The following is an 18,686-nucleotide window of genomic DNA, read 5'->3' on the forward strand; positions in this document are numbered from 1 at the left end:
TATTCTTCTCCTTCCTCATTTTTCTATTTTTATATTCCTCCTCTATTTTTTTTCTCTTCCTTTATTCCTAGCGTTGCCTCGACACTTGTGCCCGTCGTCTCGCCCCTACCGCCGCTCCCCGCTGCTCAACGTCCGACTCATGGCCAGGGGAAGCGAGTCGTCGACCTTACGCAGGGTGGTCGGGACGGGCACCGCCGGCATCAACTGCCTCACCTATATCATCTCCTGAGCTCACTTAGCGGTCAACGTGGTGGGATGCTGCCGCCGGGTGGGTGCTGTTGCTGGTACTTCGCATGTGGCTCCGCCGTGGCGATGGACGCACACGCAGCGTCACGGCGGCGTATGTAGGTGACGTACTGCCTGCCGCGGCTATCCCTAACCATCATCTTCCGCAGCTCCGGCCAAGCTCGTCGTCAGTGTTTGCCGACCTTCGCTACCCCCTTAGAAGCACTAGGGTGAGCACCTGATTCACCTGAAGGCGTAGGCGAGCTCGGCGGAAGCGAAGGAGGGCTGGAGTGGCTGGAAATAGGGAATTTTGCCGGTGGCCGTGGCGGTCGTCGTGGAAGACCCTGTTGCGTACAGAACTTCCCGGCTCGATTCCTTCGGTGGAGATGCAGAGGCGGACGAGGCGAAGACGATGGTACACTCGAAGGAGCTCGGGAGAGAAGGACGGGAGCGAGTACCAGTGGGATGGTCGTCCGGCTGTGCATTCGGTTAATTCGGTTTGGTAAATACGGTCATTCGGTAAAGATGGTTTTAATACTTCGGTAAATACGGTTTTGTACGAGGATACGGTTCGGTTTCGGTAATAACCAATAAAGTTCGGTTAGGTTTCGGTAATAACCAAATTAACCAAAGTTGACGCGAATTTTTAAATAAGAGACAACCTTTGGCATGAATTTTCTAACAAGTTAACAACCAAACCAAAATGTATTCGTCAAGTGTAAATTTCAGCTGCCAATTTCAGCTGCCATCAGTCTAGGACCAGTATGGACTATATAGGAGAAGTTGCTTCATGGCTGCCATCAGCACCAGTATCAAAGTGTGCCATGGCTACAGTAAAAGGAAAAGGAAATAGCTTGACTGCTTGTGCTGCTGGTGTTTACGTGGATTAATTCCTTACCGGCGCTATGCTTTCAGTGGTAGGTGACGTGCCCGTCAACAGCGAGGCGCCAGTGGTGACTTCGTCAACCTCAAGATATGCCGGCTCAGTCCCTCGGAGGTGCTCATAGGGGTAGGGTGTGCGTGCGTGCGTTCATAGGGGTGTTTGTACGTGCGTGTTTGTGAGCGTCTGCGTTGTACTGTGTTCTCAAAAAAAAAATTCCTTACCTAGGCAACGCAACCAAAGATCTAATTTTGGTCGTGTGATCTGTAGCTCTAAGAGCATCTCCAACAGACGCGCTATATAGGCCGCGCGGTATAAAAACGTCCGATTTAGCGCGCGCGGGACGGAATGCGGCGCTCCAGCAGGCGCGGTAAACGGCGCGGCGCTGTAAAAAATTTAGGGCGCGCGGCGTTTTGCACAAAAGAGCGCGGCATATCTGGCGCGTCGGCTACAGCGCGCGGCAACGATCGTCCAAGCGCGAAAAAGCCAACGGCTGGAAAATTCCTCCGCCCCGCGCCCGCGCCCTCATTTCCCCACCTACCGTCGGGAGAGAAGGACGGGAGCGAGTACCAGTGGGATGGTCTCATGGTCGGACGAGGAAGAGGGAAAGAGAAGGGCATGCTGGTCTTTGTGCAGTAGGCCCGGGTCAGCAGGGGCATATCATCGAGTGCCAAAGAAAATTGGGCCATGCTACCCGTCGGCCGACCGATCTGGGATCGGAAATCGGTCGTACGCGCGCCATCGGATGGAGATCTAACGTCCAGAACAAGCCGCAGCGCAGTTTTGCATTTTAGTCCTTAGTTTTTAAGAAATCAACCCGCAGTACTATATTTCTCAGATATTAGTTCAAATGCAGTTTTACATTTGCCACCCTCCTTTTTCAGGAAACCAACCCGCAGTACCCCCTAATATGATGAGTATTACAACAAAAATCCTCTCTTCGCGTACAAAAAATATATACTATTACAACAAAAAGTCACAACATTTTTTAAAAGTAATGTCACAATAAAGTGGTTAAACCAACAAATTGTTTTGTTGGAGATCAATTTACAACAAAATTAGCCAATATTATTAACAAAAATCGGAATCTATTACAACAAAAATCCATATGTTTGCAAAAAAGGAATAAAACATTAATTTACTACAGATTGAATTACAACAAAATTCACCAACTTTTTGTACAAAAAGTCACAAACAATACAATAAAAAAATCAACATGTTTGCAAAATGATACAAAGTGGTCAAGCGACATTTAATTTGCTATAGACTGAATTACAACAAAATTTGCAAACTATATTTACAAACAGTGTGAAACGATTACAACAAAAGTCTATTTATTTGCAAACACTGCAAAAGTGGTGAAGCGTCAATTAATTTGCTACATATTGAATTACAACAACATTCACCAACTATTTGTACAAAAGTCAGAAATAATTAAAACAAAAATATATATGTTTGCAAACACTGCAAAGTGTCAAGTAAAATTTAATTTGGTACATATTGAATTACAACAAAAAAACACCAACTATGTTTACAAATAGTCACACAGGAATACAACAAAAATCTGGTGCACAAAAGAAACGAAGCAGCGCACCAGCAAAACGTGTGCTGGGCCAGATTCCGGCCCAACAAGTGAGTCGCGGGCCAAGTAGCGCGCGAGAACGGAACGACCGATCGCCCCGCGCGATCGGTCGACCGAATAGAAGCGTTTTCCAAGAAAATAGGGGCAAAATAATGATGGCAAAGTAAAATAGGGAAAAAGATCTAAACATGGGTAAAAAATAAAATTCCCCCCGAACACTCTCTTACCCCTCCCTCTCTCCTTCCCCCCATGGCTGCCCTCGCCCATGTGCGCCGCCTCCTCCTCCACCCCGGCGCCGGAGCTCCGGCGAGATCCTTCTACGCACAGCCCTACCAAGGTACGCCTATCTCCCCGCTGATCCCCAAGCTCGTTCGCTGAGCAGAGTTCAACTCCTGCGCGTGCGCAGCCAAGGTCGGCGTGGTGGAGTTCCTGAACGGGGTCGGGAAGGGCGTGGAGACGCACGCCGCCAAGCTGGAGGAGGCAGTGGGCGGAGATCTCCAGAGGCTGCTCGAGACCCGCACGCTGCGGCTCAAGAAGCTCGGCGTCCCCGTCAAACATGTGCGTCTCCCTGTTCCAGTCTTCCAGATCAAACATTCCTTATGGTTCACTAGTTCTTGCCGTATATGTTGTTTCGTACAAGGCATTGCTGTGGTTCCTTCCTATGTTAGCTTCTGCTTCGTCGGCCATTTAGCTGTGTCAATGTAGAGTTTGGTTAGGTTTTTTTGTTCTCAGATGCTGTGATGATTGGATAACAACAGCAATTGGGCTGGGTTGGGTTAGTATTACATGGTTCATGTGTACGTATGCTGACTGATATCTAAATTTCTTGTTAGATTTGAACTGAAACCAGGAAATTTTGTTTTGTAGGAAATACAGTTTTCTGAAAATTCAGTACTCCAATTAATTCCTGGTATGTGTGAAACTTATTGATGTTTCAACACATACATGAATGTATCATCCCACGGAAAATCCTGATATGGGCAATCCATATGAGGACCATGACTGCTGTGTTACTACATAAAACGGATGGCAAATCTCTAACTTGACAATGCTTCTAGAAATAACAAGGCTCTTGATCTGATTCTGAGAAGATAGAGATACGCACCCCTCCCCATGCATTAGGGTTGCAGAACTAAATTATGAACTAGGTCAGGTCATCTTTATTGCGTGGGTTGTCATTTAGGCCTTTCCCAGTTTATTGTCTCGTAGCACGCTATACTAGGAGATATACGATGTTAAGAGAAAATACCCCCATGCGTTGTCTCTTAGGAAAGTTCCATTTAATAGCTTTAGGGATCCTAATTGCATATCAACATTGTTTCCAGATTATGTACTCCCTCCATACCGGTTTATAGGGGTATTGCGCATTTCGAGAAAAAACTTTGACTACTAATTTGGTCGGCAAAATTTAAGATAAATATCACAACAATGTCGCAGGGAGGGAGATGGCGGCGACTCAACTGCACTAGTCGGTTGTTCACAGCGACAGAAAAAAAGAGAAGAAATAGGGAGGGAGAGGCCGTATGTTGATTATGCCATCTGTGGCAAGAGAGGAGCTAAGAGCCGTATCTGTGCTAACATACAGCTTCCCTCTCGTCATTAACTAGTATGCCAAGTCTGCAAATTGCCTATGATACTGTGCCAAGAAACCTGCATTGGGAGAGGTTGATTGTGATGTTTCCTAGGGACTAGGTAGCTCGTAAATTTGCGGATAACATTTAACATGTTCTTATGTCACAAAAATCTGTTAGATGTTTCAGTTTCTAGTAATACTTACAGCAGCAGTGTTGTAGAGAACAGCATGTACAAGCGCATATATGTGCACTAAAAGCATTTCAGATAATCCACATATCCAGATTGTAACCCACACAAATTTTCAAAGATGGTTCACAGCTTGTTAATTGCTAATGTAATTGCCATTGTAACATTGATGTGAGTTCAACTGGTAGAGTCCTTAGTAGATATGTTTTCTCTGTTTAATTTCCTTTCTTTTTCATGTGATTGTAATTAATATACAAGAGAATTATGTTTGGATTGAATTACTGATTTCCTCTATTTTGGTTGCTTTGCCATGGTGCAGAGAAAGTTGATTTTGAGTTTCGCTCACAAGTACCGTCTTGGTCTCTGGAAGCCCCCAGCAGAACCCAGGAAAGCACAATGAAGTTGGTTTGTTTCTGAAGTGTCAACATCGAAAACTATGTGCTGATATTGGGTTGAAGCATGTCTGGGATGTGTTCATTTTGATGCCAGTCAGAATGTTGTCTGATAAGCTGTTCTGCGGATCCAACCAATAACTAGCCACTCTTGATGGTGCTCTTTTGTAGTATTTCTCTTTGTTAAATTTTGTCTAGATTTTCTCCTGTTAGAGGAAAGCATCATCATTTCTTTTAACATTCCGCTTCCCCTGTGTTGTACCAAATCATATGCCCTTATTGATCATAACAGTAGGAGTATATGTTTTCATCAGTATTTCGTATGGCCCATTTGGTCCTGGCAAACGTTTTCATCTCATTGTTGAAACTGCACAGGGAGGATTAACCACTAACCAGGGAGCTATACAGGTCAATCTTGGGGCATGCACATGATAGATGCAGTTAATGTAAACGTTGCCAGTCGAGAGAAAAGTGTTAGTACCATCAGAACTTTTCGGGTTGGAGACGAGTCAGAGCCCAGAACCCCGTAGCTTCTCGCATCCACGATGCAATTGATTATGTGTGCCATCTTGGCTGTCATGAGCTGCTTAGTGATATATCCCAAACCTCCCTATTCCTGATGAATGTTGAGTTCAAATTCCAGCAAAACCCTTGCCCGGCGTTGCAGTTCACTGGAACATGGCTCTCCTCTGTCCGCGTTACTCTCCGGGCTATCCTTCCAGTACTTGCCCATCTTTTGGCTAAATTTCTTTACATATGAGATCCATTTGGTAGGAGCGTCCTCGATGTTTCAAAGGCAGCAAGGGATCCAAAGAAAAAGCCAAGTAGTTAAAAATTAAGGATAAAAAATAATCCAATAAAGAAAACATTCATTGTACATTAAGGCTGACATATGGAACCCATTTGCAGCGGTAACAGGGCAGCAGGGATCTAAAGAAAAAGCCAATTTTCTAGAAATCACGAGTGAAAAAAATCGAAGAAAGAAATCATTTATCGTTCAGAGAGGATGACATGTGGGACCCATTTTGCAGCAGCGTCCTCAACGTTTTAAAGGCGGCATGGGATCACCAATGATTGGCAAAAAACGGAGATTTTACATAAAAGTTGTTCTTATTTCTTTTGAATTCTTGTGTTGCAATTTTTGAAACTGCTCATGCTCAATATGAAAATCCTTGGTCACTCCATTCCTGTCGTGAACAAGTGCAACGTTTTGAACCAAATATATCTGAAGATGATGTATTAAAGAAGATGTTTAGTAGAAACTTTCATCACATTGTTGTTGTAGGAAAGTAGTCCTAATATAACGGCTATTTTTTTCGAAGATATCACAAGTTTTTTTTGTACAAAAAGGCTGACATCGGGGACCCATCATCCAACAACGTTTTTTGTATACGAGATTACAAGGGGTAGATGAAGATGGTGCTGCTGTAGAGGGTGATGAAGATGATGAAGATGCTGATGATGCCCACACTAGAGGGGGTGGAGTCCACCAGAGGTGATTACGACAGCGTTTCCCCCTCCGATCTCCGCCGGTGGCAACATGCTGACTCTCTGTTTATGTGTTTTTGATCTCCGCCACGGTAACTGATACGTCTCAAACATATCTATAATTTTTGATGCTCCACGCTTGTTTTACACCAATTCATATGTGTTTTGTTTACACTTCATTGCACTTTTACATGATTTCCGGTACTAACCTATTAACAAGATGTCACAGTGCCAGTTCCATGTTTTCTGTTGTTTTTGTATTTCAGAAAAGTTGTACAGGAAATATTCTCGGAATTGGACGAAACAAAAACCGAAGTCAATATTTTACCGAAACAAAGACGAAGTCCGGATGGGGGACGAAGAGGCGCACCAGGGCGCCCACACCACCCCTAGGCGCGGCCTAGGGTTGGCTCGCGCCTAGAGGGTAGGTGTGGGGCCCACGGTGCCCCACTGACCTGAATCCACCGCCTATTTATACATCTTTTTCGGGAAAACCCTGGATACCCGAGCCTCCATCCACGAAAAGTTTCGTTGCGGCCGCCATCACCGAACCCATCTCGGGGGGTTCTGAAGCTCTTCCCAGCATCCTGCCGGAGGGGGAAATCATCGCTGGAGGCATCTACGTCGACATGCCCGCCTCCGAAGTGATGCATGAGTAGTTCATCTCTGGACTATGGGTCCATAGCAGTAGCTGGATGGTTGTCTTCTCCACTTTGTGCTTCATGTATCGATCTTGTGAGCTGCCCTACATGATCAAGATCATCTTTATGTGTAATCCTCTATGTTTGGTTTGCTGGGATCCAATGAATATTGTGTACTATGTTAAGATTGATTATATATTCATGTCATATGTTATTTGTGATCTTGCATGCTCTCCGTTGCTAGTAAAAACTCTAGCCAAGTTGATACTTGTGACTCCAAAAGGGGGTATTTATGCTCGATAGTAGGTTCATGCCTCTAGTTTCCTAGGAGAGTGACTTAGTAACTTCTAAGGTTGTATATGTGTTGTTGCTACTAGGGATAACCCAACAATGTTTTATCTAAGGATAATTGTATTGTTTACTTTACACACATTGCTTAATGCGATAGTCTGTTGTTTGCAACTTTATACTAGAAGGGGTGCGAACGCTAACCGGAAGGTGGATTATTAGTCATAGACGCAGTTGGATTATGGTCTATGTATTATGTCGTAATGCCCAATACAAAATTATCATAGTAATCATCTTGTCATGTATCGATCGATATTCTGTCAATTGCCCAGCTGTAATTTGTTCACCCAACATGCTATTTATTTATGGAGAGACACCTCTAGTAACCTGTGGACCCCGGTCCTATTTCCGTTACTGATAAATTCAACTGCAATCCTGATCTGTTTACTTTCTGCAAACATCTCCTTCCATTCGATACGTCTAATCCTTTGTGTTCAGCAAACCGGCGAGATTGACAACCTCACTGCAAGTTGGGGCAAAGTACTTTGGTTGTGTTGTGTGCAGGTTCCACGTTTTTGCTGACGTCGGTAGTGCGCCCTGCCACTAGTCAGGCAGCAACACCTTCAGAATTCACGCCTTTCTCCTACTGGTCGATTAAACCTTGGTTTCTTACTGAGGGAAAACTTGGTACTGTGCTCATCATACCTTCCTCTTGGGGTTTCCCAACAGTGTGAAGTCGGTGTTACGATAAGCACTATCAATACCCTCGACGAAACCTATGGGGTTCGTATATATAGTGGTTTTTAGGTCAAAACAAATCGGTGGGCGAAAAGATCACGCAAAACAGACGCTTGAGATGGGAAAGAGCACAGGCGGCGCGGCCGGAGGGGGGGGGGGCGCCACCAGGCTTCTTTCCTAGCTTGTTGATCTCCTGGTGTCCTGGTTCAGCCCATCTTTTTATTTTCGAAAATTTCGAAGCGTGGCCCCTGACCTTGCCCTTTTTCGAGCCCCGTAGCTCCTCAAAAGTCAAAAACACAAAAAGAGACGTTTTCTGCCAAAGCAAATTAGAACCGGAGGAGAGGGGGTTGTTTAGAAAATCCTCCAAAACATCATAAATCATGGAGATAATGTTTTATAAGATGAAAATATGTGGTAATATGTTGCAATAAAGTGAAATGTTCATGTATGCATTTTATATGCATCACCCGCCAACCATGAAAATAAGAAATTCCAAAAGGGCATTTCCTACCAAGGGGCAAGAGGTACCCCAGTTGAAGCTCTTGAGGACATTATATGTTTACGATGACATGCTTCATGGTGAAGGTGCATGAGACATTCAACTTGTAGGATGTCAAGTACATAAACCATAGAATCTCTAAAATAAAGTAAAAAGAGATACTTCGAACTCCATCCTTATGAGTACCGTTGACATGAACTACGTATCTCAAAATTTATTTTATGCTCTCAACTATCTTTTACTTTATTGGAGGTCTAGCACATATGTTCCCTACTTACTTTCTGTTATCCAAGATTCAAAAGAATCAAAATAATAGTATCCAAGAAAAAAAAAGAAACAAAAAGAAACAAAAATAGTCTTCCATAAATTCTATTGGTTCATCCAAGCATGCTTTACGGTCTATAATACTTTTTATTTGTTTAAACAGAATACCCCTTATTGTTAAGCATGTTTTGTAGATTGTGAAAGATATCACTTTATAGCTCACTTGCTTAATGTTATTATTTAAGGATTGAACCTTCTGAACTTTGTGTGACATGAAAAGAAGCAATGCAACAAACTCCAAAGTTCATGTTAGTTTTATCACCTTTATGCTCGAGGACAAGCATATGTTAATCTTGGGGATCTTGATTCATGTAAAATGCATGCATGAACTTGGTAGTTTGTTGAGACCTATTCCAACATATTTGCAAAATATATGATGTTATATCCATGTTTTATATTGATTTTTGGGGGATTTACCAAAGATCCCCTTTATTTGGGTTATAACTCTGCACAACATCAAAATCCTATTTTGTGTATTCTTGACTTTCAAGGACCTTAGCGAAGTCAAATTGAGTTAGGATTTCGGGATGTCAATATTTCACCAAGAGAAACATCTGGAGAGCTTGGACCTCACGAGATGGGCCAGGAGGGCCAAAAGAGGGCAGATGGGTGCGACCTGGCAGGGAGGATGTGCCGCCCCCTCTTTTCCTCCTCGTCCGATCGGTTCGCCTGATTATTTCTCCCACGACCTTTGTTTGACCTAAAAACCCATATATATATGTATGAATTCCCGAGGCTTCCTTGAGGAGAGCGCGTCGAAAATAGAGAAACACCGAAACAGAGCCAGAATCAACGAAGATTGGAGGGGGAAGCTCTGCCAGTGTGATCTCCACCTTCTCCAACATCTCCACTGTCATCACCATGATGAAGATGGAGTAGTCCACCTCTGGACTATGGGTTTTGTGGCAGTAGCTTGACTATATCCCTCTTGTTCTTCATATATTATAGTACCAGATGAGCTGCTCAACATGATTATGGTCACATATGTAATTCCTATGTGGTGGATTTTTATTCTACGATATTGATATATGAGATTGGAATATATTATGTATAAGATGTATTGATAGATGCATATCATGTACCCCATTCTTAAGTGCTTGTTATTGAAAGTGCATGGAGCCCCATTTGTGGTTTTGGTAATTAATGACAATCCCTATGGACTAATGTTTGCATTGAGTTATATTTGTAGGAGTTGTCCATAGGCAATTCTTGAACCATTTGTTGGCTTCAAGGTTGCAGTAAGAAGAATTTGATGAAGGATATCACGTGTCAAGTATGTCTTGAAGATGAAGATGAATGTCAAGTATGTCTTGAAGATGAAGATGAAGTGAGCCCTCAAGTTACTTCAAGACATCAATATGATGAAGAATGAAGAATGAAGTGCAAGTTAAAGATGAGCCAACTGGAAGAGTTCATAAGCTTGAAGCTTGCCATGGAGAAATGAAGTGCAAGTTCAAGATGAGCCACCTCGAAGAGATCCTTTGCTTGAGTCTTTCCATCCATATGGTGATCATGGATATGTGAAGATGCGCCGAAGAAGAAGCTCTCCCATGGTGGATTATGGGGGAGCAATCCACATGGTGGTCATGGTTATGTGAAGATGCGCCGAAGATGAAGCTCTCCCATGGTGGATTATGGGGGAGCAATCCACAAGACTTCGTCAAGCAAGCACAAGCAAGAAATGCGTTCCATCTTGTTGAGGTCAAGATCGTCGTCATCGAGCTCAAGTGGAATGCGTAAGTATAAGATTTGCTCTTGATAGGGTTTCTTTCCCACCGGTCTCATAGTGTAGTTGGAGACCGGTTTATAGTTTAGTTGCCGTACTATCAAGAGGGCTCTCGAGTGAGTAACTCGATCGTATCGTTCGGAGAGAGCTCAAAACTTGGCATCCTTGCATCATCTTTCTTGGTTGTTATTTGGACCTTATCCATGTGATGTTTTAGAGCTTGTGCTTATTCTCATGACAAGCTCTAGTTCATCGAAAACGGATTTCACATAGATCACTTGTTGCGTTTTCGAGTTTGGTTCATCATCTTTCTTGGTTTTATTTGGATCTTATCCATGTGATGTTTTAGAGCTTGTGCTTATTCTCATGACAAGCTCTAGTTCATTGAGAATGGTTTTTGCATGGGCAACTTGTTGCATTTTCGAGATTGGAGGTTTTGCCGGTATGTCTTTTTTAGATAGGTCAAATCTTTCATCATTTGTTTCTATCCTCCCTTGTTGGACTATGATTGTTTCCTGCATGATCTTGTAGAGCTTGTTCCTAGCTTTAAAACAAGCCCAAGATCATCAAAATCGGAGTCCGGATGCTAAAGTTATGCCCGTTTTAGTTTTGGTGTTTCTGCAGTTTTCTGGGGGGCAGATAATCCGGCCCGAATGGCCAATTCCGGGCAAATATCCGGCCCGAGTCCAGGGGCGATTTCGGGGGGCGGATAATCCGGCCAGGGAGGCCCCAAACGGTCATATTTCGTTGGGAGGAGGTATATAAGACCCCCTTCTTCCTCCTTGGGCTGGTCGGTTCACTCTCTCTCTCTCCCCTCCATTGTTGTCCTTCAAAGCTTGCCCTAGTTCTTGATTCTTCCCATGATTCTTGCATATTCTTGATGGAAAATAGAGAGGAGATCTAGATCTACATCTTGACCAATCAAATCCCTCTCTTTGTGAGGGGAATCCACTAGATCTAGATCTTGGAGAAATTTGGTGTTCCTCCTCTTACTTTGTTCTTCCTCTCTTATTCCCCCAATAGCTTTTGTAGCTTTGTTGGAATTTGAGAGAGAAGTACTTGAGCATCTTTATGGTGTTCTTGCCATTGCATTTGGTGCATCGATTTGAGTTTTCCACGGTGATTCGTGGAAGTGAAAGCAAGAAGGTTGTTACTCTTGGGTTCTTGGAACCCTAGATGGATTCTAGGCCTTTGTGGCATCTTAGTGGTGTTCTTGGGGACTCCAATTAATATGTGGAGATTCTTCAAGGGTAAGGCTTTTGTGGCATCTTAGTGGTGTTCTTGGGGACTAATACGTCCATTTTGCATCACTATTTTATATCATAATTTGCTGTTATTCATTGATATATTTCATATTTGGAGATGATACTTATGTTATTTCATCTATTTTGCATGTTTCATGATTATTGGAGGATCGCGCACCGGAGTCAGGATTCTGCTGGAAAAAGCGTCGTCAGAAGGCAATATTTCGGAAGATCAACAATTGACAGAAATTATACGAAAAATCCTATTTTTCCAGAAGACGAAGGGAGCCAGAAGAGGGAACCGAGGAGGGCCGCCATGGGCCCACCTCATAGGCCAGCGCGGGCCCTACCCTGGCCACGCCGCCATGTGGGGAGGGGGCCCACGGCCCCCTCTGGCCTCCTCTCCTTCACGTACATCTTCGTCCCAAAAACCTAAGCTCCAGAAGATAGTCGCGAAGAGTCACACCCGCCTCTGCGGGGCGGAAAACACCAGAGATAAAAGAGCTCTCCGGCAGGCTGAAATCTGTCGGGGAAATTCCCTCCCGGAGGGGGAAATCGACGCCATCGTCACCGACATCGAGCTGGACATCATCTCCATCACCATCACCATCATCTTCATCATCATCACCGCCGTCTCCACCGCTGCACATCGTCACCGCTGTAACAATTTGGGTTGGATCTTGATTGTTTGATAGGGGAAACTCTCCCGGTATTGATTTCTACTTGTTATTGATGCTATTGAGTGAGACCATTGAACCAAGGTTTATGTTCAGATTGTTATTCATCATCATATCACCTCTGATCATGTTCCATATGATGTCTCGTGAGTAGTTCGTTTAGTTCTTGAGGACATGGGTGAAGTCTAAATGTTAGTAGTGAATTATGGATGAGTAATATTCAATGTTATGTTATTTAAGTTGTGGTGTTATTCTTCTAGTGGTGTCATGTGAACGTCGACTACATGATACTTCACCTTTATGGGCCTAGGGGAATACATCTTGTATTCGTTTGCCAATTGCGGGGTTGCCGGAGTGACAGAAACCTAAGCCCACGTTGGTATATTGATGCAGGAGGGATAGCAGGATCACAGAGTTTAAGGCTGTGGTTAAATTTATCTTAATTATTTTCTTGTAGTTGCGGATGCTTGCAAGGGGTATAATCACAAGTATGTATTAGTCCTAGGAAGGGCGGTGCATTAGCATAGGTTCACCCACACAACACTTATCAAAACAATGAAGATTAATCGGCTGTATGAAGCGAAAGCACTAGACTAAATTCATGTGTGTCCTCAAGAACGTTTCGTCATTATAAGTAAACAAACCGGCTTGTCCTTTGTGCTAAAAAGGATTGGGCCACTCGCTGCAATTGTTACTCTCGCACTTTACTTACTCGTACTTTATTCAACTGCTACATCAAAACCCCCTGAATACTTGTCTGTGAGCATTTAATGTGAATCCTTCATCGAAACTGCTTGTCAACTGATACGTCTCCGACGTATCGATAATTTCTTATGTTCCATGCCACATTATTGATGATATCTACATGTTTTATGCATACTTTATGTCATATTTATGCATTTTCCGGCACTAACCTTCTAACGAGATGTCGAAGAGCCAGTTGCTGTTTTCTGCTGTTTTTGGTTTCAGAAATCCTAGTAAGGAAATATTCTCGGAATTGGACGAAATCACTAGTGAACTGTGGACCCCGGTCCATTCTTTTACATCTGAAATACAATCTACTGCAATACTTGTTCTACTGTTCTCTGCAAACAATCATCATCCACACTATACATCTAATCCTTTGTTACAGCAAGCCGGTGAGATTGACAACCTCACTGTTTCGTTGGGGCAAAGTACTTTGGTTGTGTTGTGCAGGTTCCACATTGGCGCCGGAATTCCTGGTGTTGCGCCACACTACATTTCGCCGCCATCAACCTTCAACGTGCTTCTTGGCTCCTACTGGTTCGATAAACCTTGGTTTCTTACTGAGGGAAAACTTGCCGCTGTACGCATCACACCTTCCTCTTGGGGTTCCCAACGGACGCGTGCTGTACGCATATCAAGCTCTTTTTCTGGCGCCGTTGCCGGGGAACTGAAGAAAAGTTACACCACAGAGATCTCTAACTCCCACGTCAAATTTGCGCCAGCAGCTCTTTTTCTGGCGCCGTTGCCGGGAGATCAAGACACGCTTCAAGGGGAGTCTTCACATCCCAATCTCTTTACTTTATTTTTGTCTTGCTTTATTTTATTTACTACTTTGTTTGCTGCACTAAAACAAAACACCAAAAAAATTAGTTGCTAGTTTTACTTTATTTACTGTCTTGCACTATATTAAAAACACAAAAAAATTAGTTACTTGCATTTACTTTATTTACCTTTAGTTTATTTCATCATGTTTCCTCCTAAGTTCACCCTAAAAGACATACCGGTAGGACGTGGGTCTATAATTGGGAGAGATAATATAGAAGAATTTTTCACTCATGTTAGTACCGTTGAAGATTTTGAAGATAGACACTTGGTAGAACTTGCTCCTACTTATGAAATTGCTGCTGCTTCTTTAGTTCGCATGTTGGAAACTAAATTTGTTAATCTCAATCCTATAATCCAACACATGTTTCTTACACTCAGTGATATGGAAGAAGAGGAAAAGAAAGATTTTGTTTTAGAAACCCTTCTTAAAAAATTTGGTGGTGTAGCAAGAGAGGCTAGAAAGGTCTTTATTAAATATAAGATGCTTGGCTCTTATACCAATTTTGTTAGTATCCTTGAAAAGATGGACATGGAGAGAGTAAGGTACACTAATAATATTAATGATGGTGGGGAGATTAAGACAACAATACCTTGTAAGCTCCTAGGAATGAGTGACGCTCTAGAAAATAACTATGGTTGGCTTATACCTGAAAATTTGTTTGACGAGGATAGAAAACCTAAGAATAATGAAAAGGAAGCCTCTGAAACTCACATAGATAAGATAAAATGCATAGTTGAGAAAACTCCCAACACCAATGTTGATGCTTCACCTCTCGATAACACTTTATACACACTTTCTGCGCCTAGCTGAAAGGCGTTAAAGAAAAGCGCTTATGGGAGACAACCCATGTTTTTACTACAGTACCTTTATTTTATATTTGAGTCTTGGAAGTTGTTTACTACTGTAGCAACCTCTCCTTATATTAGTTTTGTGCATTGTTGTGCCAAGTAAAGTCGTTGATAGTAAGGTTCATACTAGATTTGGATTACTGCGTAGAAACAGATTTCTTTGCTGTCACGAATCTGGGCCTAATTCTCTGTAGGTAACTCAGAAAATTATGCCAATTTACGTGAGTGATCCTCAGATATGTACGCAACTTTCATTCAGTTTGAGCATTTTCATTTGAGCAAGTCTGGTGCCTCAATAAAATTCGTCTTTACGAACTGATTCTGTTTTGACGGATTCTGCCTTTTATTTCGCATTGCCTGTTTTGCTATGCTTGATGGATTTTTCGATTCCATTGACTTTCAGTAGCTTTGTGCAATGTCCAGAAGTGTTAAGAATGATTATGTCACCTCTGAACATATAAATTTTGATTGTGCACTAACCCTCTAATGAGTTGTTTTGAGTTTGGTGTGGAGGAAGTTTTCAAGGATCAAGAGAGGATGATGATACAATATGATCAAGGAGAGTGAAAGCTCTAAGCTTGGGGATGCCCCGGTGGTTCACCCCTGCATATTTCAAGAATACTCAAGCGTCTAAGCTTGGGGATGCCCAAGGCATCCCCTTCTTCATCGACAACATTATCAGGTTCCTCCCCTGAAACTATATTTTTATTCCATCACATCTTACGTACTTTGCTTGGAGCGTCGGTTTGTTTTTGTTTTTGTTTTGTTTGAATAAAATGGATCCTAGCATTCTTTGTGTGGGAGAGAGACACGCTCCGCTGTTGCATATGGACAAATATGTCCTTAGGCTTTACTCATAGTATTCATGGCGAAAGTTTCTTCTTTGTTAATTTGTTATATGGTTGGAATTGGAAAATGATACATGTAGTAATTGCTAAAATGTCTTGGATAATGTGATACTTGGCAATTGTTGTGCTCATGTTTAAGCTCTTGCATCATATACTTTGCACCTATTAATGAAGAAATACATAGAGCATGCTAAAATTTGGTTTGCATAATTGGTCTCTCTAAGGTCTAGATAATTTCTAGTATTGAGTTTGAACAACAAGGAAGACGGTGTAGAGTCTTATAATGTTTACAATATGTCTTTTATGTGAGTTTTGCTGCACCGCTTCATCCTTGTGTTTGTTTCAAATAAACCTTGCTAGCCTAAACCTTGTATCGAGAGGGAATACTTCTCATGCATCCAAAATACTTGAGCCAACCACTATGCCATTTGTGTCCACCATACCTACCTACTACATGGTATTTCTCCGCCATTCCAAAGTAAATTGCTTGAGTGCTACCTTTAAAATTTCTATCATCTACCTTTGCAATATATAGCTCATGGGACAAATAGCCTAAAAACTATTGTGGTATTGAATATGTACTTATGCACTTTATCTCTTATTAAGTTGCTTGTTGTGCGATAACCATGTTCCTGGGGACGCCATCAACTACTCTTTGTTGAATATCATGTGAGTTGTTATGCATGCCCATCTTGTCTGAAGTAAGGGAGATTTACCACTCATTTAATGGTTAGAGCATGCATATTGTTAGAGAAGAACATTGGGCCGCTAACTAAAGCCATGATCCATGGTGGAAGTTTCAGTTTTGGACAAATATCCTCAATTCTCATATGAGAAAATTAATTGTTGCTACATGCTTATGCATTAAAGAGGAGTCCATTATCTGTTGTCTATGTTGTCCCGGTATGGATGTCTAAGTTGAGAATAATCAAAAGCGAGAAATCCAATGCGAGATTTCTCCTTAGACCTTTGTACAGGCGGAATAGAGGTACCCCTTTGTGACACTTGGTTAAAACATGTGCATTGCGATGATAATCCCGGTAATCCGAGCTAATTAGGACAAGGTGCGGGCACTATTAGTATACTATGCATGAGGCTTGCAACTTGTAAGATATAATTTACATAACACATATGCTTTATTACTACCGTTGACAAAATTGTTTCTTGTTTTCAAAATCAAAGCTCTAGCACAAATATAGCAATCGATGCTTTCCTCTTTGAAGGACCTTTCTTTTACTTTTACGTTGAGTCAGTTCACCTATTTCTCTCTACCTCAAGAAGCAAACACTTGTGTGAACTGTGCATTGATTCCTACATACTTGCATATTGCACTTGTTATATTACCTTGCATTGACAAATATCCATGAAGATATACATGTTACAAGTTGAAAGCAACCGCTGAAACTTAATCTTCCTTTGTGTTGCTTCAATACCTCTACTTTTAATTATTGCTTTATGAGTTAACTCTTATGCAAGACTTATTGATGCTTGTCTTGAAGTACTATTCATGAAAAGTCTTTGCTATATGATTTATTTGTTTACTCATGTCATTTACATTGTTTTGATCGCTGCATTCATTACATAAGCTTACAATAGTATGATCAAGGTTATGATGGCATGTCACTCCAGAAATTATCTTTGTTATCGTTTACCTGCTCGGGACGAGCGTAAACTAAGCTTGGGGATGCCGATACGTCTCCGACGTATCGATAATTTCTTATGTTCCATGCCACATTATTGATGATATCTACATGTTTTATGCATACTTTATGTCATATTTATGCATTTTCCGGCACTAACCTATTAACGAGATGCCGAAGAGCCGATTCTTGTTTTCTGCTGTTTTTGGTTTCATAAATCCTAGTAAGGAAATATTCTCGGAATTGGACGAAATCAACGCCCAGGGGCCTATTTTCACACGAAGCTTCCTGAAGACCGGAGGACTAACGAAGTGGGGCCACGAGGCGGCGCCACAGTAGGGCGGCGCGGCCCAAGCCCTGGCCGCTCCACCCTAGCGTGTGGGCCCCTCGTGACTCTCCCGACTGCCCTTCCGCCTACAAATAGCCTTCGTCGCGAAAGCCCCAGTACCGAGAGCCACGATACGGAAAACCTTCCAGAGACGCCGCCGCCGCCAATCCCATCTCGGGGGATTCAGGAGATCGCCTCCGGCACCCTGCCGGAGAGGGGAATCATCTCCCGGAGGACTCTACACCGCCATGGTCGCCTCCGGAGTGATGAGTGAGTAGTTCACCCCTGGACTATGGGTCCATAGCAGTAGCTAGATGGTTGTCTTCTCCTCATTATGCTTCATTGTCGGATCTTGTGAGCTGCCTAACATGATCAAGATCATCTATCCGTAATGCTATATGTTGTGTTTGTTGGGATCCGATGGATAGAGAATACTATGTTATGTTGATTATCAATTTATATCTATGTGTTGTTTATGATCTTGCATGCTCTCCATTATTAGTAGAGGCTCGGCCAAGTTTTTACTCTTAACTCCAAGAGGGAGTATTTATGCTCGATAGTGGGTTCATGTCTCCGTGAATCGGGGGAGTGACAGAAACCTCTAAGGTTATGGATGTCTTTGTTGCCACTAGGGATAAAACATTGATGCTATGTCCGAGGATGTAGTTATTGATTACATTACGCGCCATACTTAATGCAATTGTCCGTTGTTTGCAACTTAATACTGGAAGGGGTTCGGATGATAACTCTGAAGGTGGACTTTTTAGGCATAGATGCATGCTTGGATAGCGGTCTATGTACTTTGTCGTAATGCCCAATTAAATCTCACAATACTCATCATATCATGTATGTGCATGGTCATGCCCTCTCTATTTGTCAATTCCCAACTGTAATTTGTTCACCCAACATGCTATTTATCTTATGGGAGAGACACCACTAGTAAACTGTGGACCCCGGTCCATTCTTTTACATCTGAAATACAAT

At 42.5% G+C, this 18,686-nt stretch overlaps 1 protein-coding gene across 1 annotated transcript; it reads left to right on the forward strand.

The window, feature by feature from the left end:
* Positions 1-2,903: 2,903 nt before the first annotated feature.
* On the forward strand, positions 2,904-5,156 carry LOC124665707. The gene is made up of 3 exons (XM_047203095.1): positions 2,904-3,024; positions 3,094-3,245; positions 4,768-5,156. The coding sequence occupies exons 1-3, from the start codon at positions 2,937-2,939 to the stop codon at positions 4,846-4,848; spliced, it is 321 nt and encodes a 106-aa protein (XP_047059051.1). The 5' UTR covers positions 2,904-2,936; the 3' UTR covers positions 4,849-5,156.
* The last annotated feature ends 13,530 nt before the right edge of the window (positions 5,157-18,686 follow it).

This window comes from Lolium rigidum, chromosome 6 (assembly GCF_022539505.1).
Source record: "Lolium rigidum isolate FL_2022 chromosome 6, APGP_CSIRO_Lrig_0.1, whole genome shotgun sequence".
Classification (NCBI taxonomy): Eukaryota; Viridiplantae; Streptophyta; class Magnoliopsida; order Poales; family Poaceae; genus Lolium; species Lolium rigidum.